Consider the following 21,981-nt stretch of genomic DNA (forward strand, 5'->3'; position numbering starts at 1 on the left):
ATACCGGAATTTGTAACCCCAAAAGCGCAAAGGAATTGGTACGAGCCATTGTTGTCATTTACTTGGTTGTTATTGTCCACTAGATGTCCCCCTAGATCGTGCCGTGTCTTTGTAATCCATTTACAAAGTAGGTCATCCTGTTTCTTGGGTTTCCAAACAGCTAATTGCATTTAAAGGCAATAAATTAACCATCCTTAACATGATTCGTACATTTATTCAAAGTCATTCGATTTGGCAATGCGTCTCGCAATTTCCACATTCACACTCAGTGTCTCTAATTTCCGTTTGTCATGATTGTGATGGCTATGCAGTGTTTCCAAATAGAACCTTGTGATACTGAACGGAAACATTCAAAAACTAACCTGTGGATACAATTTAAGGCAAAGGGAATTGTCAAGGCATTTTTATAACACCGATATTGCATAGCTAAGGCAACACAAAACAATACAGTAATATGTACATTGTAATGTATCTTCAATGCCTTTTCAGTTCGACGCACCCACATCCGTCAAACATGTATTTACACATTCTTTTTTCCTAAGCAACTGCGTCTGCACATATATATTTTGTACTGTATCCCAGAGTACATTTGGTCAGAGGAATTTCTGTTCATTTCTGTTACAGTGACAATGACATAAAAGCAATATAACCTTCAGTGGCCTAAAATATCAAACCCAACTACACTTAAAAGTTGAAATAACATCAAAAAAAGAAGAAAAAAAAACAATTACTGCATTAAAAGATAAGGTTGAAACGCTGTAACACTGAAATAATCACTTTATCTCAGCCAACCGGTTGGTAAAAGGTGACACACTCGAATCACAGCAGACATCTGTACAGAGATTGATAGTGCATGTAGTGCTCGTAAGGTCAGAATGAGAATGAAATACCTTTGTTTATGTTACCTATTTATATTGCAACTATGCGTGTACTGAGTTACATTAGCGGATCACTAAGAAGGAGAGACCGAGAACGTCACACAGATTATAGCAGTATTTCGGTGAGCAAGGCGATGGCAAACCACAGGAGGGAGCCACTCTATCTGACTAATGATGATGCTACGAGTTGAGACTGCTAATGAAGTTGCGGTTATACATTTCTGGCACTTTACCATGCCCCGCAGTGGGGCTAATGGCATTAAATGTTCTCTCTTTCACTCTGTATTTGTCTAGCAAAAAAAAAAAAAGGCAAAATCACCCCCCCTCCAAATACAAATTAAACTTACAGTAAAAGTAATACTTAAAACCATTCCTTTGGTAATAAATAATTTGGCTTGAGTGCAAAATAAAAACTATAATCCCCACCCACCCACCCTTATCCCCTGAAAATATTCAGGACTGGGACTGGTTGGAAAAAAAAAAGTGTTTGACATGCAATGAAAAGAGTTCATAGCCCAGTCACGAGTCTTTCTTTTTACATAGTAGTCAATAGTCGGGGCAACAGCCCACCCAGTCATACCCACTGTTCTGTGCTACATCCACGCTTCAGCGTCCAGGCTCCGTGACTGTCCAGGGTAGGCGCAGTCTTTGTTGCCCATGGTTGGAGAACGCGGCGGAGGATTAATCATATCCGTGAAGGCCTGGTGCAGGCTCTTGCATGTGGCCGAGCGGCTCGCGGAGTGGGCGCTCTGGGGGGAAAGCGGCGGAGTGTGGCAAGGTGACAGCGTGTCACGAGTCTGAAGGTCTCTGTAGCTGACCGGCGTGGGGATCCGCGAGGGGATGTTTTCCGACCTATTGTCGGTGCGAGGCCTGATCCTGGGTCTTGCTTTGTGCTTAGAGAAAGCGGTCACGTTGTCCGACTTCTTTTGCCCCTTCTTAATTTGTAACACTTTTCCACCCGTGTCCCCGTTGGCCAGCGGGGAAGACGGCGGCGGGGATTCGGAGTGGGATTCACTTAGGCTGAAGCACATTGAAGAGTTTTCACTGGAGGAATCCTGAAAGGAGCAGTCCTCAGACGGAGGGAGGGGGATCGGTGACGGACAAGCCTCTGGAGGCGGGAGGTCATCGCTGTCATTGTCATTCTCCACATCATAGGGTAATCTCGGTTGGTGGTTCTCCTGAGGAACATCACCTTCGGGTGCCGTGGTCCAACCGAGCTGACTCTGATGAACCCCCACTACTCCTGTAAGAGAGAAACCCTCGTGCTCTCCGTTTATATTCCGATTGTTAAAAACGGGTTGTGATGGTAACTGATTCGTCAAAGCGGGCTGGCAGGGGAGATGTTCCCTCTCCCCCGTGGAGCAGGGAATGGCCGGGAGCTTCTTGAGACCAACTCCGTAGTCCCCCCATTGCTCCGGCTCGGCTTGACCAAAGCTGTGCGTTCCACCGGAATTGTGTCCGTAAAGCGAATGCAAGGGGGCCTCCGGAGGGAACTGACGAGGGTTCGTTCGCTTGGATTCCCTGAGGTCGGGCAGATTTGCTATTTTTGCACCTACGTTCAAAGAAGAGCTGGAGGAGCAAGAGGATGAATAAGCGGAGTCGGTGACGACGGGATCAGCGAGCACTGGCACTAGATGCGTCCCGGCGCCGTGGCGGGTCATCCCTCCGGGGCTTCTGTTAGCCGACACTCTGGATTGCTGAGTATTAGCTAAGAATTCGGCCTCGAAGCTGCGATACAGATCCTGCTCTCTCTGCGGGTCTAAAGCTGGCAACATCTGGAAGCTGAAGCCTAGTCCTTCCTCCTCGGTCTCCTGTCGGTCCTGACCGGACCAGTTCCTGTGGTGGCCTCGACCGGCGTGGCGAGGGCCGTGCGATGATCGGGGATTGCGGCCGGCATGATGGTGAGAATTTCTGGGAGATGAATGCGGAGAACGTCGGCCTCCTGAGGTCACCGGTGGGAGCAACCTGCCTTTTCCTACCGAGGGCGAGCGAGGAGCTGGCGGTCTCGGAGTATTTACTATCTTTTTGCCGGAGGTGCTGTTGTTGTTTTGGACTCCTTTAATTGGGGAGTTGGAGCAGGAGGACGACTGTCTCCTGTTGTGGGCAGCGCTTACTCTCGGAGAAGACGGGCCCGCCTGCTTCCGAGGGTCCTCTCGTCTGTCCGCCGGGAGAGGCTGAAGATCTCTCTGAGCCGGCCCCGGGCTCGCATCTCCGGACCGAGTGCGGCTCGACAATTTATTCTGGCTGTGGGAGCGCGGAACGTGGAACCTTCTCGAGCCTTCGTTTCCGAGGGACCGTCCCCTCTCGTTACGGGGTGCCGGCGTACCATCGGAACACCCGTGTGACGTATTTGGTTTGAGTATGGGCGCGAGTGCCGAACGCTCCCGTGACTGGCTGCGTGCACGGGGCAACACGGGACGCACGGGCGTGTGATGTCCACCTCCCGGCCTCTCGATCACGTGCTTACCCTCCTTGCGGTTGACAAGCAAGACCACCTGTTCACCGGAGCGGTGTGCAGCATTGCCCAAAGAGCTTCGGCCTCCTCCTCCTCCTCCTCCTCCTCCTCCTCCTCCTTTGGAGGAAGCTGTTGATGAGTCACTGTCTCCAGACAGACGTCTGGTCAATGGCATTATTGTCTCCCTGTTCCTAAAACACAGGAGGGAGAGAAAAAGTAATTTATTTTCATCCCAATCACATTGGAATATGAATGTCTGATGTTTATTCATCACTTATTTGTAGCCCTTTTGCGTAAAGACGCCAGAGTGCCTACAGATGTGTATTGTTGTGATCACTTTTTGCCTCCTGAGGCGACATGCAGTGAGTGAAGTACAATGCAGCCATTTTGACGGTCTAAATGCAAAAAGGATATGCGTTTCTTGGAAGAGTGGGCAGTGACCGAGGGGGGGGGGATTACGGGGACAATGAGAACAAACGGGGAATGGGATTAACGTTCTTCTTCATTTTTTTTTTTTTTTTTTACAAACAGACAGCGCTGCTGTTAATCTAGACGCCGAGTCACTTTATCACCGGAACGCGTAAGCCGTCAGTCAGTCGGGAAAAGGTCAAATCGAGGAAACGGTGGAAGAGTAAAAATCGATATGCGACAAAAAGTGACATTAGCACACTAACATTAATAGAAAGACAAAGACTAAATACAAGTTGAGTAATCTAAGACTTCATGCTTTTTGTGTGTACTTGTTTGCAAAATGTCAAAAGTAGATTATTACCATGTCTTAGCACTTGGTTGTTTTTTTGTTTGTGACGATGAGATGGATGAGAGCGGCTGTTGTCCGACACGTCAGATGTAAGTCCCGCATTTTTTTTTTCTGACTTCACAAAGTCCCAAAGTTTCAAAATACATTCCAGCCAATTAAGGAACGGCATCAGCTCTTCGGTGTTTATTTATATCACGGACCAGGGCTGCAATTTCTGTGTAATGACTCCGACCATCTTAATCCATTGAAATTCAATTTGTGTAAACTGCCACGACCGATTTGCCCGAACAGAATTCGTCCCACCTGTTGACCTACTTCCCCAGTTAGCTTTGAGCAGTTGTCTAGGGATAGTTGTCGGATTACTGTTTATCTAGTGTGGCACACGTGAAAGGAGATGCCACGCCCACGCGGTTAACCGGAGTGAGATGTTATCTCCATGTCTGGTCTGAGCCTCGGCTCTTCGCAGGGAAATTGCCGAACACTAATGTGCAACCGTGTTACACGTTGAATCCATCACCTCCTTCAGCCTGACATATGAGGGGAGGTTGCTATGAATATGATATTTGTGCGGTTTAGGGAAGAACTCAGAGGATAAAACTATTTCTCCCCCATGCTAAGGATCTAGCTCAAGCGGCACTATGTTATCGTCTCTTGGCCAGATACAGGTAAACCATTGCCAAATAATGGGACTTCAAAATGAACAGAAAAAAGGGGCCATCTGACAAGACCGTAGTTCATTTCCAATGTTCTGGCCACCGGGGGGTGCTGGAGGGCGGTTGTGCGACTTATCCAGCAATGTCACCTGAGATTAGATAAATCTGCTCGGGTCTAATCTGTGGCTTTCTGACATGTGCGCTTGTTGTGCATATGTCTCGTTCTGTGGGGTGTATGACACTCTGCTTCTTCACCGAGTGGCCACGTCCCGAAAGGCTTTCCCGCACAGACCGACCCGCTCACCTGGGAAGATTAAAGTGACGGGGTTCCGAGCGGTCTCGCGGCGGCCGTGGGAGCAGTGTACGGGCATCCAGCTCGGCAGGGACCGAGGTGTTCTGGGAGTGGCCGGTCCGCGTCGAGGAAGAAGAGGCGCATGGAGCGGGGGGAGGCTCCAGGGATCGCCTGTCGGGGGTTTTGTAAGGTGCGATGCCATCGTTTCGCCAGTGTGGACCCGGGCTGGTGGAGCGGGAAGAGTGTGCACTCGACGACTTGCTCTGGGCGCCCTGACCCTGTCCGCTGGCTTTAGCCTGGTGGTAACGGTGAGCTGGTGCGATAAATGATAACACAGGATTGAATGGCATTCTCAAAAACGTGATCGGATCTGCATAGAACGATCACACTGCCACCCCGCTACCGAAGATTATAAAAACAAATAGGTATCAATAAATGCATTGCTGCAAACTAGATGCATTGTATCGTTTTGCCTATATTCATGCTTTGGGTTGCTGCTTCCCGATGCCCCATTCAATACATCTCAAATAAACTGAGCACACCCATGAGGTTTGTAGATTGTGACTAAAAGATGTGTCTTTGACTTGTAATCGGTGTGTCAGAAAACTCGATATGATACAGAGAATAATCAACATTTGATCTTCTATTGATCTTTTATATTACAGCTCTGGGCTTACAGTAATATTCACTGGGAGTCAGAATGACACACTGCTCTTGCAGAATGCAGAAATCTGGATATGAGAAAACCATTAACTGCACCTTTACAGATTCTACAGTCATACACAGTTAGCCTGCACACTAATATTGCAGCATAGGGTGATTTGCGAGGGACTGACAGAACAGAGAGAGCTCACCGAAAGCTGCACAACGACACGGGTCATGCTTGTCCAAATAGTGCTCTAGTGTGTCCCAACCCCCTCCGACACGAACCATCACGTGGGTGCGAAGGACCTTCGGGGGGGGAAACATAGGAAATAAAGTTTCAGTGGGGAGCAGACAGTAAAAAGACAGATTAGCGGCCTGGCACAATGAGTAAACCTCTTCATGTATTGCAGGACCACACACACAAACACACACACACATACACGTACACAACAAAAGGAGTCAGTAGCTTTTGCTAATTCCACAAGTGGGACAGTGTGATGAAGGCCGGCCGCTCCTCGGTGTTACGTAATACGATGCACCCCTGCCTGTGCCCCAGCCTCACCCTCCCAAACACCTCCTTTCTCCTACATCACCCCTCGCCGCTGCCATTATGAGGGCTGTTCATTGCCATGCCAACAAACGATTAAGCAGAAAAAAAAGGTAGGATAATAAAAGTGCCAGAGTGCTGTGAAAGACTCTCTTATGTGTTGTAAGAGGGCAGATGGGTGAATTTGCTGCTCGGCCCTGCTGTCTCTGAGCTTTTAGATATCAGAGGGAGCCGAGCAGGGAGGAGAGGAAGGGGGGCTGAATAACAAATAAATGGGATGGGGGGGGGGTTATGTCCCTTCCTGCTCTCCTCTGGGAGGCACACATATTCAAGCGATCAGACCAAAGAACCAGTCTTCCCGGCGATACGGGCCGCTTCCAGTGAAGCAGCACATTCAGCCTGATGCGACAGCCATGTGGGCGAGTTGTGTAACAGGGTCTGGGAGCCACATGTTTAAAATATGTATCCGTGCATCTGGGAACAAGATGCGGGGCTGCTGGTTTCGGGGTCAGCGGATTGCACGTGGCGCTGCGTCAAACGGACAGGGCCACGATTGGCGACCAAGCAGAGGTCGCCACGGTCTGAGCCGACCGTCTCAATCCCCGTCGACGCCACGGTCTTTTCAGCCGCTGTGGCGACGCCTCCCGAAACGCATCTGATCAGTTAAAACAGCTGAACTGCTTATCTCTATCAGACCTGAGAATATAAACTGCTTACCGCTCAAGCTTTGGGTCGCTGACAGGTTTAACGCTCGAGCGATCCAAACCGAGTGCCAGCGGTCCGAATTTCATAAAGCCGGCGGGGCAGAGTCAGAGGAGTAGCTGATGGACTTTGTCTCACCAGTTACCGACTAAATCGTAGAAATAATCTCATTTAATCTGTCACAATTGACTCTGTGACCAAATATTAGATGCTTTCTAGATTTAACTGTCTTTTTATTTCCTGACATGTAAGATAATTGCGCGACTCTAAAATGAACTACCGAAGATCGGTAAACACTAATGGCCGTTTCTAATTGCGTATTCTACTAATGCTTGTAATAATGGCATTTTCCATTTGAAATGCGATGCCGATGCCCCCCCCCCTTCCCCCCCTACCCTTCCGGAGAACGCGCAACATTAACTTAATTACACTGACAAATCTGAGAAAAAAAGAACTCACGTACAGCATTTATCAAACACGGCTCATTGTATTTTCCATCTTGCGGTGCATAAAAACAATAATACGGACTCACGTCATTTTATTTCACCCAACAGTCCTGGAAAGCCACAGTAGGATAAATGGATTTTGAGTGAACATGTTTTACTCCAGATTCTGCCACCAGGCAAACCGCTGAAAAATTCACTACTGTAGAGAGAGCCCCCGGTCCCTGTTTCTATGGCAACGGAGAACACAAGAGACTTCTTGTCATAATCGCGGGGAGATGGTGAACTAATTTCTTCTTAAATTTTTGTCAGCCAGTCCAAATATTATGCACATGATCCGTTACATTAGGCATCTGCTCCGTGTAAGAAGTGAGGTGTCTTTGTCTCCCCGGGGACATGAAATCCTTTTCTGCTCATACAGCCTTTTCATGCTTTTACTCCCTTTCTGCTACTTCCCTCATTCACCCCAAAAGATCCCTGTCACAGTTTTTGGCAGCTGAATAGGGGGTTTGTCGGCTTTCATGTCGGCTGCCCTCTTCTTCCCCCACGTACGAATGGCCGCGCGCGCGTGTGTGTGTGTGTGTGTGTGTGTGTGTTCATGTGTGTGTGTTTGTGTCTGTCGCTGCTCAGACACGCACAATCGCTGTCGTCCTCGGTGAGGTATCAGAGAGGGGGGCGGAGACAGTGTGAAGAGAGTAAATCTGACAAGCTGAAGGCTCCCATATAAACATGCACAGAACACACTGACAGCATCCTTCCCCGAGCAGGCACTATTACAAGCGTGTGTTTGTCCTGTGTGCGGACATGCACGTGTTTTTTTTTATTTGTTGTTTCAAGCAGGTTTGTTTTTTTGCAGTAGAGACAGAGGGAAAGGATGATTTCTTGCATATAAATTCCCAACTTCAAATTTAAGTTAGAAAATGTGTTTCTCTGTGCAGAGGACGTACGTCTCGTCTCTGTTTCAGAGCTTACAAAGGGCCGACGCAACAGTTCGGAGAAACACGGGATACACATGGATTTTTATAGTCACACGGAACAGTATGTCTAATTCACTTAGTCCTTCACATTGCTACATCTATATCTCACTATCCATCTGGCTGAATTCTGCTCTTGTTACTATCTTAAACCCTGACATCACTTTTACTTTATCAATCTTTATTTATCTCACTAGTTCATCTCATCTCTGTTCAATCTATTTTTTATTTCTTTCTGCTTGGAGCATCTGGGATCATACAATTTTACATCGAGAGCGATAAGTATTTCAGATTCTGATTGCGGCGGCGGTCATTTGACCCTCGTATTGAACCGTGCTTGCAGCGTATTTGTTACTATATTGTGTATCACGTCTTTTTGTCCCGCATGAGAAAAAATTGGCAGCTCTGTCCTTTACGCGCAGACTACTCGGAACCTGGTTTATTACTCTGGTTCTAAAAACCAAGGCAAATGAGACCAAATCAATAGGCAGTACACTGCATCCTCCCTTGCCAATTCCACAAGGCGTAATATCGGCGCGACTGTTATACTGATACTGAGACTAGGTCCAGTAGGAGGAGGCCTCATATGGGCCAAGGCAGGAAATGACCTAATGCTCTACTTGTCCGTAACTGGAAAAGTACAGTCCCCGGAGTCAGCAGAATGAAGGCTGTATACCAAGAATCCCAACGGAAAGAGAAAAAAAAACAAAAAAAAAAAACACATTTCTCTTACATATAGGGCACAATATCAGGGTGTGGAGCAGCCATATGACAAGGTGGCCTTCATGTCAATGCATAATCCTGTAATAACATATGATGCCATATGCTGGCACCATATGGCTCAATGGAAACACTGCAGATCACAGAAGAGCACCATAGTGAACTGACATTGTATACAGATAAAACGCATTACTCGGATGTCAAAATGAACGCACGTCGGTTGAAACAACTTTTCCTCCAACCATCTGTGTATAAAATGTACAGACAGAATTTTAGAGCTATATATAAAGTGAGTGGTGGTCTGGTCAGCATGACTGGTGCCAGCAAGGAGACATCTGTGGACACTTTGGAAGCTCCATCAGCCAAATGCTAAAACAGGGAAATTGTTGTTTGTTCATATAAAAAAACAAACAAAAAAAAAAACACCAGGCTTTCTTTTCCTCCCATTAAAAGTGAAAAAATGAATTCAATATTAATTTGTTGGAATGAATGCTCTATTTTGTTTGTTTTTGCTGAAATTCGACTGTCACAACTATATCACAGGGTGTGCAAAGTATGCAAAGAGTAATAATGGAAAGAATATGCACAAAAAGGAAATAGATACAATTAAATAGATTAAGATGATGTACAATACATCCAATAGAATGCAAAACAGAATGTAAAAATCGAAACAAAAAAAATAAATATCTCGTGCAGGGAACGATTCTAGTAATAACGTGTGTCGGACAGTAAAAATGAAATGATAATAAGTAGGGTGTCCTGGAGCATCTATAAATATGATATATATATCAATTATAAATGCATTTCCATTTGCAAACAATCACATAGGGTATTACAATTGTCAAATGCGCAGGGATACATTATGTGCATGGGACATATTTACCTAAAGTTTACATTTTCAGTCACATTGTAGAGGTACATTTTTCTCAACAAAAGCAGGACTTAAATAACAATAATGATAAATGTCTGGGATGGTCAAAGCAGGTATGTACTGGATCAAAACACAGTGGGTCGCTAGTTCATCACCTTTACTTTAAAAAGAAAAGGAGAAACAAATGCAATTGTGTTTCGCGGACAGAGAGGGCCTACCCTGATGAAGATCAGGGCGCTGGAGTCGCCGACTTTATACTTCCCCTCGGACACCTTGATCATGGGAAACTGAGCTGGACAGGAACACTGACCCAGAATCTCACGGACCTGGGGAGAACACGACAAGACACAAGGACACGTCAGAGAGGAACTGAACAGCGAACTCTTCCTGTTCTTCATTTCAGCGGGCATATGAGCTCACGCTTAATCACACATTTGCAAATCGACGTTGTTGTTTCGAATGACTACGTGTTTGGCGTTTTGGAATATGGATGTTTAATCCTGCCAGCTCTCTCTGAGCTGATAGAGCACCACACCCCTCTCAAAGCCCCGCCTCGCCTCCTGCACAGGAGACAACTTTAGTCACGTATCTTTGCCCGACAGCTCCATAAAAGCGATCAAAAACACACAATGAGCCACCCTGATGATAAATATCCAGTCATGTTTTTTTTACGAGGCTTTCTCGTCACATCGTTTCTGGTTGTGATATAAGAGCCCACTAAAAAAAAAAAAAAAAAAAAAAAAAACAGCACGGTGCTGATGATGTCACCGGCCCGGCGCTGCCAGCTGGGTTTTAAATCCAGAGAGTGGGAGCCTTGCTGTGGTCGGGGGTTGCTTATTAGGCCACTGAAGTCAGACACAACTGCAGGGTGGAGCGAGATCCGCCCGTTCCCTACGAGCCCGAGCTCTCCCACGATTGGACGGCCGTCATGTTTTTCTTGGTGTCTCAGTCAAAGGCTTGTGGGCACTTGTCGGACGGGAGTCCAGCAGCGAGAGAAAGCCGGGCAACAAAATGGACAAGGGGAGGGAAAAATAGAACAAGCGTAAACATGCAGCAGACCTGTTATATGTGAATCAGCATTTGATACTTGAAGGATTAAAACCTTAATATTATGTTTAAATCAGAATGCTAGTGACCAAGTTTGAGGTAGAACACTCAATAGGAAAATATGGGTTTTATTTAATTGCATTGTTAAATATAATCTAGCATTTGTAATGTGTAATACACCATGTTACTTTGTGAATCAACACACTCCATTGTGAAAATCTCATAAAAATTGCAGTCACCTTTAAAACTCGTCGAAAAGAGGAATTTACATGGAGATTTGCATACTGCGATATGTTTGCTACTGCGCTGACCCAGATTCAAATGAGACAAAAGCTCGACGGCCGTGCCGAGGGGAGGTAAGTAAATGCCCCTGCAGAAAGTACTCAGTCGCTTCATATTATTCCATTAACACTCGCTTACCTGTCAATCGACTCGTGCTGATACCTGTTTTTATGCCGTCATTACACACTATGCCTCAAAGTGTATTTATAGACAAGCCATCGACACTGGTATCCGTCACAGGGGACTGATTTCTGAAATAAATAAACATGTTGCATTCAGTGGCCTCGGGTTATTTCATATTTGAGGGCTGATTGAGTCGTTTGAATCCAAGCTATGAATACTGTGCCTGATGGAACCTCGATGCCGCAGGTAAGACTTGATTGATATTGTCTTATTTTGTGACGCAGGTGGCGTCGCCGTTGGATTCGGGAGATTAAGGGGACGCCTTGTTATTTTCTCTCCGCCATTTCAACTTGATTAAAGAGCGGGGGGATCGTCGCTAAGCCTCCGCCTCTTACCTGCCTCTTCCCAGCTCTTCCTCTCACACTGTCTTATCCTTTCTCTCTCCTCTGCCCTGTCTTCTACCAGCTGTTATTTTTAGTTTTTTGCTTTCCAGCTGACCAGACCTACATTTGTCCCGTCTTTTTCCTTTTTTTTCTTTTTTTTCTTCTTCTTCTTTTGCTTCCACTCCTACACTGGGTATTTCTGTAAGTCTCCGCTCTGTCACTCCGTCTTTCATTCTGTCAGTAGGTGGACGAACCCTGTTTGGAAAAAACCCCCACCAGTGAGTTAATGGAACAATCGCTATGGCAACAGACACACACACACACACATAGCCTTACCCTTCCTTTTTTTAACTGTACAGTTTGCCATCTTTTTTTTTCAGTCTCGCTATAGCAAATCCCACTCTCTCCTTCAACCCCCACCGTTCAGAGCTGAGGTCATACGTTTTCCCTCCGAACAAAGGTAAAGCAATCGCATCGCTTTCTTATATGAAGCGGCGAGCGGGGTTCGACTTGAAAAACATTAAGATTCCTCTCATTCCGGGGCTTTTGCATTGAAAGCGTTTACACAGAGGCACCTTTTGACATTAAATGTGTGCGATTCCCACGTCTCCGCTACGTCAACAAAAGGAATACTCGGCCATGGCCGAACCCAAAACACGGCCCCTATCGCTCGCGGCAGTATGCGATAGAGGGGGAGGAGATAGACAAGGTCAGGCAGGAAACATGCGGAAGAGCAGAGCCAGAGCGGTAAAAAAAAAAAACCTGAAGGATGAATTATGGATGTGTGCCGTAGATGTTCGACGGGGAGAAAAATAAGAAAGGAAAATGAACTCCCGACTGTGGAAATCTGCTTTTAACCATAGACGGATATTAAAACACGATTATCGGTGTGTTTCTCACTAAAATATTGGACTATAATGACACGTTTTTCTCCATTTCTATATATTTACGTGACGTTCCACCACAGATTGAGTCACACCGGCGCGTTGCAAGTCAACATCTCATCAGTCCTTTCCTTCCTGAACCGCAATTACGAGAAAAGACGATTCACGGGGGAGATATGCTGATACTGGGGAGTTGAGCGAACCCTAGGGATAAAAAAAAGCAGAAACGGGAGGGGTGGAGATAAAGATGTTTGGATTCTATTCCCCTTTTCATTTACTCGTCCTCAATGTGGAAAAAAAAGTTCTGAAGTTGGACTACGTGATGGCATTGACCATGGCAATAAAGCTTTTCTATTTCTATTCTTGTCAAAAAAATGGACTGTTCAGTCAACTCGATATCAACGATTATCCCGTATTGAGATTTTATAGTAAAGTACGACATTATAGTTTTGATTTATGTACATGGAAGAGCGAATGGCCGGATCAATAAAGACGGGGAGGACTCGCATCCTGTTCAACACGTGTGCGCTTTTGTTAAACAGTCAGTTATGTGAGACCACACAGCCGCGGCGCTCACATGAAATACAGGTGTGCCGCGGCGCCGTCACTGACTCATTTTAGGATTATTATGCAAAGGATAATTATTGACAAACCCGGACAAGAAAAAAACTGAAGATTAGAGAAACTCGCGGCACAGGAATTTACACAAGGCGTCTCCAGCCTGAGAGTCAATTGCAGAGTGGATGTAGGTTAATGACAGAATACACTGTGCCTTTTTCCTTCAAGAAAATTGGACTAAATGATAATAGCTCACATGTAGAAATACATAATTTTAGATTTGAGTGGCATAAAAATGAAAGAACGGGCCGCTTTCCGAGGATCTCCTGCCGTGACTGCAACCCTCCGCAGATTAAATTACCTTCAGAACAAAACAGAGGTCGACTGACATTTTTGGATCTCGTCGAGTCATTTCAGCACACGCGAGGATCATTTCTTAACTCCGTGGACGAACTGAAAACGATCCCAAAGGTGTGGCCTCAAGCTAACCCCGTGATCAGACGGCCTCCTACATCCCATAAATATAAATACGACCCGTCTGCTAAGCATTCTTTTAAGATTCTCTCCACGCATATGTTAAAGCACTTAAAAAATGTCAATACTATGAGGCACGTCTGATTTGGCTTCAGCTTCGATTTACCGCAATGATCCCTAAGATCTCTCTTCTTGAGCCCCCTAAAAATATAATTTAAAAAAAAATGTATTTCCAGAACAGAATGCAAAATACCTCCGATGTTAGTTTTATATCAATACACGGGTGTTTGTGGCCATCAGGTTTCCCCTTCATGGCTACTACGGGAATCCATGACCAGGGCCGCCTGTTAGAAGACGGATACCGTTGCAAATCCTGCCCGTCAAGCAAGATCTTAGAATGACAATGAGGACGGTCTTCTTTTATCAAACTCTCCACCGACACGATGTCAAGAAACCAACTTGTTAGCGCTTCTGGTTTTGACAGGCCATATAGGCAGACACCTAGATGAGAAAGAAGGTGGAATTAACCCTCAGATCAGGCTCAAAGCAACAACTTGAAACAACTTTTCTTCTTCTTATCATTATTATTATTCACTCGCAGGGTGGCCGGAGTTTATCCCAGCTGTCATTGGGCGGATAGCGGGGGTTTACCCTGGACCCGTTGCCAATCAATCACAGGGCCACATAAATACACATACAACCGCTCGCTCTCTCATTCACATGCTATTTAGAGACGTAAAACCATTCACTCTCGCACGTTATATAGAGACCATTCACTTGTTTGGGCAATTTAGGGTCTCCAGTGAACCTCCTGCATGGTTTTGAACTGCGGGGGGAAACCGGAGAGTCCGGAGGAAAACCACGCAGACGTAGATCCCGGTGGAATCGAACCAGGGACCCTCTTTGGGTGAGGTGGAAACGGTTACCACTGCCTGTTGTTGTTATTATTAGTAGTAGTAGCACTGGTGGTAGTCTTTTAGTAGTAATAGTTGCAGTAGAATTGGATTTAATATTACCTATTATCATTCACGGACCACTAAAAGAAGAGGGAATTATGAAGGTTTTTACTTTTTCAGCGATCTTAACATCAACTTAATGACTTCGTAACATGATGCATCCAGCGTCCTGCCTGTTCAGCTGAGCAAAAGAGACAACAAGATAAGGGAGCAGCCGCCAATGTTTTGCCTGCCTAAAATAAGCTTGTAATATTTATATGATGAGAAGATACAAAAAAAAAAAAAAAATCAGCCAATCGGCAATTTCGGTGAGATAAGAAAAGAAATGCGCTAGTTTTGTTTTGTCTTCTCTCAGCTCAAAGGCAGCGAGTTGTTACTGTGTAGATGTAAGCGGTACTTCCTAGAATGAAAACCTATTTCTTCTCATTGGACAGTAAAATAGGATTAGTTGTTCCTTTCTGAGTTTTACAACCTGGATGAAAATGTTATAATACACGTAGGCAACCACAAGACTACGGGTCTCTGTGGGGCCTGGTCGGATATGCTAATCGGATGGATATCGAGTGATTAACCGTAACGCAAATATCCACTATTCGGCGGAACGGGAAGTCAAATATGAGGTTGATGTCACCGAGCACTCAGCCTGGTGCCACCTGAGACTGAAGGCAGCGACGGCATCGAAAACATTGTCTGAGATGAGCTCGACGAGGCCGGCGGGCTGTTTTCAGCTAATAGATAGGACCGCCCATGCAGATGGGGGCCAATTAAAAATAAATCCCCCAATTAAAAATCATAATTATGCAAACAATCATCTGATATCACAAAACGCGGCATCAAAGAGCACGGGGCGGGCAGGCGGTGAGCTAAGTGCAGAGTCAGCTGTTTCATCCGAGCATCCACCGAACCGGCGGAGGAGGGAGAACGAGACCCGGTGCGTGCGGCGACCGTGCAAACTCAGCATGGCCAAAAACATTTCAAATACCAAAAGCATAAAAACATTAGGGCATGTGACAAAATGGGGAGAATGACTGAGTGATGCCATAGTCCCTCAGCAAAGCTTGTGACCCAATGCAAGGCAGGATGACCTACTTTTCTTTTCACTCACTGCATCACGACTGTAGCCCTCACCAACATCCACTCCAGTCAGGTTTAACAGAGTGTACAGTAAAGTCACTCCGGGCGCTCTATCTTTTCTCTAACTCTCCCCTCCCCACTTCCTGAATGCACGAAAGGAACCATACGGTTAATGGAGCGGAGTGTCCACACAGGCACATTTTCTGCCTTTATCACCCCCGACGTTCTGCGGCACCGGTGTCTCCGTCCAAAGGTCTTTGAATGAGATGACAGCTTTTGATTACCTTCCCGTCAGCAGCCTCCTCTATTCATTAATGCACTCTCTCCCTCCAAATAAGACATACTATACTGCTTCTGTGCATCATCTCCAGCAGGGGAGAAGAAGTGGGGGGATGGGAACGAAGGCTCCCGCATGTACCAACGAGGCGCGCTGCATGTTGAAAGGCCTTGGGTGATGTGGAAGACAAGAACTGGTTAATTTGAGCGAGCAGGGAGAAAGCGAGATGGCGAAATATGGCCTTTTGTCTATCAAGTCGATTATTTTATACGGATGCCTATAGATGCAAAGAATGTCGCCGCAACTTATGCGTCCCTTGAGGAGCGGGGGAGGGTTGGCGGTGCATAACCTAAATTATTACACGTATTCATAGCTCACAGAATGGCTCGGAGCTCAATAGCAACACAGAAACGACACAAAAAGCTTTTGTTTATCCTATATTTCACAACAGCTACATGTACAATATTTTTTCATACTCTTGTGCACTCCTTATCTTTCACTTGGTACTTAAGACACTTTATAGTTTTCACTTGTTACTTAAGACACTTTATAGTTTATTTGTATTTCTTATTCTCCCCCTTTTTTTTACTGTTTATACAATTTTCCACTATTATTTATTATTGTTATATTTTTCTTGTAACTCCGGCACAACAATTTCCTTCGGTACAAATTAAGTTGTTCTTATTCTTATCTTATAACCTATAGCTTAAAGCCAGATTTGAATAAATGCAGATTCCCTTGAAGTTGCATGGATGAACTTAACTTAACAGACACATGCGCACCTGTTTCCGTTAAGTTACACGCATTTCCATGGGTGCGAACATTTCAATGTACAGATCACCGCTAATCATGGCGAGGGAAACGAGCCGCCGGTTACTTCCCTCCCCAGTCTGGAACGGAAAACCGTCACACGGCGAGGTGAGTAAGAGCAAAGGAAGTGCCAATAAACGGGAGGCACAATTGTGAGTGTTTACATAAGAGCCTGCTGTAGACCGGATCTGTAGCGTCTTTCCAAAGATGAAATTTATCCAGTCGCCGGTAATGTGATACTTTGAACGTTGAAAGCCGTTATAACTTTAAACCAAAAGTTCTTGGAAGGGACACAATTACGAGAAGTAGGACTTAGACTGATCTGTATATACAACATCCCGACACTCAACAGAATAATGACATTTAATCCTATTACCACTACACTTGTATTGAACTCAGCATGTTTAGTTTAATCATCAAGCGTACAAACACTGTGCTGTTTGGAGTCATACGGATCTAAATGTGCTGCTGTGAAAAGCTAAAAGGGAATTTAAAAAAATGGAGTAATTCTTAATTATCACGCCGAGCGTGCGTATATGGACGCATTGCGTGGGTGGATCTGCACACGGCACGTACACCTATGTTATCCACACGGCGCACACCGTCCTATATTTGCGGCTGCGGGTTGAAATGTCGATCGCCAGCACTTGTCAAGCATTTAAACAAGCAACGTGAATGATAGGTTTAATGGAACGGGAGCTTAATTCTTGCCACATTTCTGTTTGGATAAGCATCTGAGGTTACCCGACTCGTCTTTTGTGGGAGCTATTTATTTATCCGTTGACAACATTTCATCACTATTGTTACTGGATATGAATACTTGGACACGCCGTGGGGATGTTGGGAAAGTACGTTTTGTAAGAAGGGAAAGGAAAGACATGGAAGCAGCATGGAAGAAAAAGATAAAATAAAATCAACTACCAAATGCAGTCCATCCTGCGTTAAGCAGTGGATTGCTGTATCCTTAAGACAGGCCAGCAGACAGTCTGCGGCAGCAGTGGACCAATAAAACTAAGCCCTTTAACTTTCCTTCTCTCCCTCCATGACAGATACTTATGACTCCTAGTAAGAAGGCTTCCCGTAATTGCCACGCTAATCTCTTGTTCTGCCGCCGCATCACAACGCTGTGACGCTTCCAGCGGGATGAACTTGTCGTAACAGAAAAACACCGTCTCGCAACGAGATCTAACCGACTGGAGTTAAGTCCACTTTAAACCCGATCGTCACGTTCTTGTTTTCTAATTTTCTCCAGCTTCTGTTGCACAAATTCAGTCCCCGCTTGCAGCCGATTCCTGTCCTTTCTTACGCACGCCTATCTTTATCCACCCGGGCACATCTTTTTACTTATTTTTAACTCTAAACTCTGTTTCCTTGGACACGGACATTTGCATCCATTTCATTTATTTCTTGAATACCGATCTTTCAGGGTGTGTACTTTTTTGGATTGTGTTGATTGTAGCAATTTGCACTCAGGTGCCAGTTATTACTACTCACTGTGTATTTGCATATTAGCGTCATTAGCATTTATTTTCAAGAATAAGAATAAGAATAAGAACAACTTTATTTATCTCAAAGGGAATTGTTGTGCCAGAGTTACAAGTAAAAACATAACAATACTAAATAATAGTAGGAAGGAGGGAGAATAAGAAATACAAATAAAACCATAAAGTGTCAAGGTCAAGGCTATAAAGTGTTTTAAGGTCTTAAAAAGTACAAGGATTTGAATATTCCCTTCGGCTGAAGGAAGAGGAATTAAAAATGAATAGGTGAATAGGAGATGAATAGGTTCAAACAGTGATGCCTATGTTTTGTGTCTTTTGTGAAGGTATCCCTGCTTAGCTGTCCTATTAGCTCGTTGCTAATGTTTGTTAGCATTTAAATGAAGATGAGTCTTTGCTGGTGCAACGCTTTAACGTTCTGTAGTGTGTAAAATATCATCGGACGACTTCTATTTCCTAAATAATACAAACTGGATGGCGCGGTGGCCCAGTGTTTAGCGCAACCACCTCCCAGCAAGAGGCTCCCTGATTTGTTGACGTTGATGATCTATATCTCTGGCCTTATGACGGACAGCCGACCATTCCAGAGAGAACCCTGCCTCCCGTCCAGCAACGACCGGCATAACCACCATCATCCCTACGACCCAGAGTGCAAGCGATCTTGAATGAATGAATAAATGAATGAATGAATGAATTACACATACGCTAATCGGGTCCGTTACAGCTCGCCAGACCGGTCCCGGCGTGTGTTACCTGACCGTCCCTCCCAGACATCAAACAAGCTCGCTGTGTAATGTTGTCTCAGTCATATGAGGTTTGACACACAGCAAACATCGTCCTTCGGGTGTTTGCCGATCTCTGTCCTCGTCTGCTCCGCTGCCTGACCAGCATGAGTGTGACTTCGGCCCCCCCCCCCCCCGCTGCCGCTCATATTTCTGGTGTCAAAGACCCACATTGTCTTTTTTGCCTTTTTTTTTTTTCCATCAACCCAGAGATAGTAACTCCACCGACTCCACATCCTAGCGACCGTTCTGCCGGTCTCCTCCTGCGCCCGCTGGTCGCCTCGACCTCTAATGAGTTCTTTTTCATGGCCTCGTTGAAAGGTCGACCAGTTAGACACCACAACGGTGGTTGAAAATTCTGTTCGGGTAAAAGGAAAAAAAAAAGTTTCCCGATAATGTCGCGTTTTGGATCGCAAAGAAACATTGCAGTGCAGTGCAGAGGACAGCTGACCTCTGACCTGTGGGATCTCTCCTGTGGGAAATCACCCGTCTCTCACAGGTTAGCAAGAATGTAGCAGGGCCACGAAGCACAAGTTGTGATTTGACTCTGGTGCGTAACCTGTGACCCCGTCAGCTGTCTGCAGTAGTTTTTTACCACCGACGTGCTACTTTCAGGGAAGGATCTTCACTTTTAGCACACTTTTTTTTTAATTTTCTGTGTGTATGTGTGAGCGGCGGCATGCATAGGTGGTATTCAATCAGAGAAGGAAGTGAGATTGTAATTTTAAAATAAATGTTCATGATAAATTAATGTTTTGAGACCCACCGAATGATGCAAGTGGCTGTTCGCTCCCGTGTTTCCTCCAATCATAAGTCATCTTTCCTTCGCTTTCTGTGCATCTAGATTTACCTTCTCGAATAGCTCTAGAACGGATGCAACAATATTTTTGTGGTGACATTTCATGAAATATTCACGCGCGTTTCCCAAAGATTACCACTTACTATCGCATTTTCAGCCGCAAGCTGTGAAATGTTATTTTTCAAAACTGAAATGAATAAAACCAAATGAGGTATGGCACAGGAGTGACCCGACTTCAATAAGCAATGAAAAATCATTTTTCACAACTGATGTAAAAAGTAGTTGAGCTGTTTTGTGACAGGAGGCAATATTGGGGGAAAAGAACCAAATCGATTCGACTGATTCCTATTAAAATCGAATAAAGGGTTTATTACACGTTTCATCTATTTATATATTCAAAAAGCTTCCGCCTCGCAGGACGCAGGTTCCAATCCCACAGGGAGGCCTTTCTGCGCGGAGTTTGCATGTCCTCCATGTGTGCACGTGGGTTTCCGCCGATTTCCTCCCATCGTCCAAAGACACACAGGAGGTTCATCGGAAAAATTGACCAGATGTACGAGTGAACGGTTGTTTATCTTTATAAGGGTGAACCCCGAGACCCCAAGCGGGGTCTAAGCGGTAGATAACGGATGGATGGATGATATTTCTCAGTGCATTGGGCCTTCTGGCCATACAGTCAAGCGTCACCAGACCTCTGTGGGACACTGATTCACCTTGAAGCACGGAGGGGGGGGGGGATTATGGATGCTTGCAAAGAAGGTCAAAGGGGTGAGAGGTGAAACGCCACCGGCACGCAGCTCTGCAGCAACGTGCGCCAGCCTGGTGCTTCCGGACGCGTGTCGGCCGACTCACCAGTTCGTCCAGGTTCCTCATGTCGCACAGGACTCTCTTCTGCGGCCACACGAAGGGCTCCGGGTCGGGCTCGTCCTCCGCGCTGCAGCTGCTCTCCTGCCGGGCGAAACACCTGCCGGGCTGGATCTGCTCGTCCGGCGGCGCCGCGTCCACCCTCGGGCTCCCCTGGTCTCGGATCTCCTCCTCGATCTCCTCCTCCAGCTGGATCAACATGGGCGCCAGCATGCCGAACTTGGAGCCTCGGCGCGCCACCTCCAGGAGACATAGGACGAAGTTCTTCTCGTTGCACCTCTCCACCAGGTCGTTGGTCTCGAACATGAGCACGTCCTTGATCCACAGCTCCTGCCTGCACCAGCTGATGAAGTTGGACACGTTGTCCCTCGCCAAGAAAGAGCCCGGGCTCACGTTGCGCGACTGGAAGACCACGTCTTTGGACGGCACCTTCATGGACCTTGCGGCTTCCGGGTGCTCCAGCTGGAACTCCTGGGCCGCGCCGTTCACGTTGTTGGCGTGTCTGCAGAGCGCGCAACCCGTCTCCAACGCGTCCAGGAAGGTGTCAGCCGTCACGTCGAGGTCGTAGAGGGTGTTGAGCCACTCAGCCAGGTCCTCCTTCATGGCGTACAGGTATTCCTCGCTGGATCTAAAAGGCCGGATGCTCTTGGAGGCGGCGGACTGGATGTTGCTCTGATCAGCCATATTGTCGGAATGTGTATCGATCCTGGGACGAAAAAAAACAATTTGGGGAAAAAAAAAAGAAAGAAATGAAAGTCTACTTGACGATCCCCGGTTGTGGTGTCATCGTGCGGCTGCGCTCCGGGAACCTCAGCGGCGAGCCGCGGCGGCGGGACGAGCGCTCGGACGCGCCCATGCGTCGTCGCCGATCGCCGGGCTTTGTGTTGTCACGAACCGGGATGCGGGGCGGCCACTGGCGCCCGGATGCCGTGCTTTTTTTTTTTTTTGTTTGTTTTTCCTCTCTCTCTCTCTCTCTCCCTCCCTCTCTCCGTTCCTCCTTTTCCGGATGTCTGGTCGAAGAAAAAAAAGAAAAAAAAAAAAAGAAAAAGCCGTTGCGCTTAAAGAGCGCATCGCAGGCTCCCTGGCCGCCGCGGACGGGAAGCCATTGGTCCGGGACACGGAAACACGCCCAATCCGAGGAACGGGCTACTCCCGCCGGTGGCCAGAGGCTCCGCGCCGCCGCTGCCGCCGCTGCCGCCGCCGGAGATCCACGTGTCACGCCGGATCCC

The 21,981-nt window shown here is 46.4% G+C and overlaps 1 protein-coding gene across 1 annotated transcript; it reads right to left on the reverse strand.

Moving 5' to 3' along the window:
* Positions 1 to 1,328: 1,328 nt before the first annotated feature.
* Positions 1,329 to 21,713, reverse strand: gas2l1 (growth arrest-specific 2 like 1). Its single transcript, XM_086174186.1, has 5 exons — positions 20,741 to 21,713; positions 10,159 to 10,266; positions 5,893 to 5,989; positions 5,051 to 5,351; positions 1,329 to 3,524 (listed from the first exon to the last, which is right to left on the reverse strand). The coding sequence occupies exons 1-5, from the start codon at positions 21,434 to 21,436 to the stop codon at positions 1,472 to 1,474; spliced, it is 3,255 nt and encodes a 1,084-aa protein (XP_086030312.1). The 5' UTR covers positions 21,437 to 21,713; the 3' UTR covers positions 1,329 to 1,471.
* Between the last annotated feature and the right edge of the window lie 268 nt (positions 21,714 to 21,981).

Source organism: Fistularia commersonii, chromosome 26 (genome assembly GCF_037954325.1).
Source record: "Fistularia commersonii isolate RoL2024-O1a breed Wild chromosome 26, RoL_Fcom_v1.0, whole genome shotgun sequence".
Taxonomy (NCBI): domain Eukaryota; kingdom Metazoa; phylum Chordata; class Actinopteri; order Syngnathiformes; family Fistulariidae; genus Fistularia; species Fistularia commersonii.

Excerpts from the sequence above, each read along its gene's own strand:
- gas2l1 (XM_086174186.1), bottom strand. The coding sequence starts at position 21,436 with ATGGCTGATCAGAGCAACATCCAGTCCGCCGCCTCCAAGAGCATCCGG. Across the intron at positions 10,267-20,740 it reads TGAGGAACCTGGACGAACTG|GTCCGTGAGATTCTGGGTCA; the intron begins GTGAGTCGGCCG and ends TGTTCTCCCCAG. Across the intron at positions 5,352-5,892 it reads GTGTCGTTGTGCAGCTTTCG|CTCACCGTTACCACCAGGCT; the intron begins GTGAGCTCTCTC and ends TTATCGCACCAG.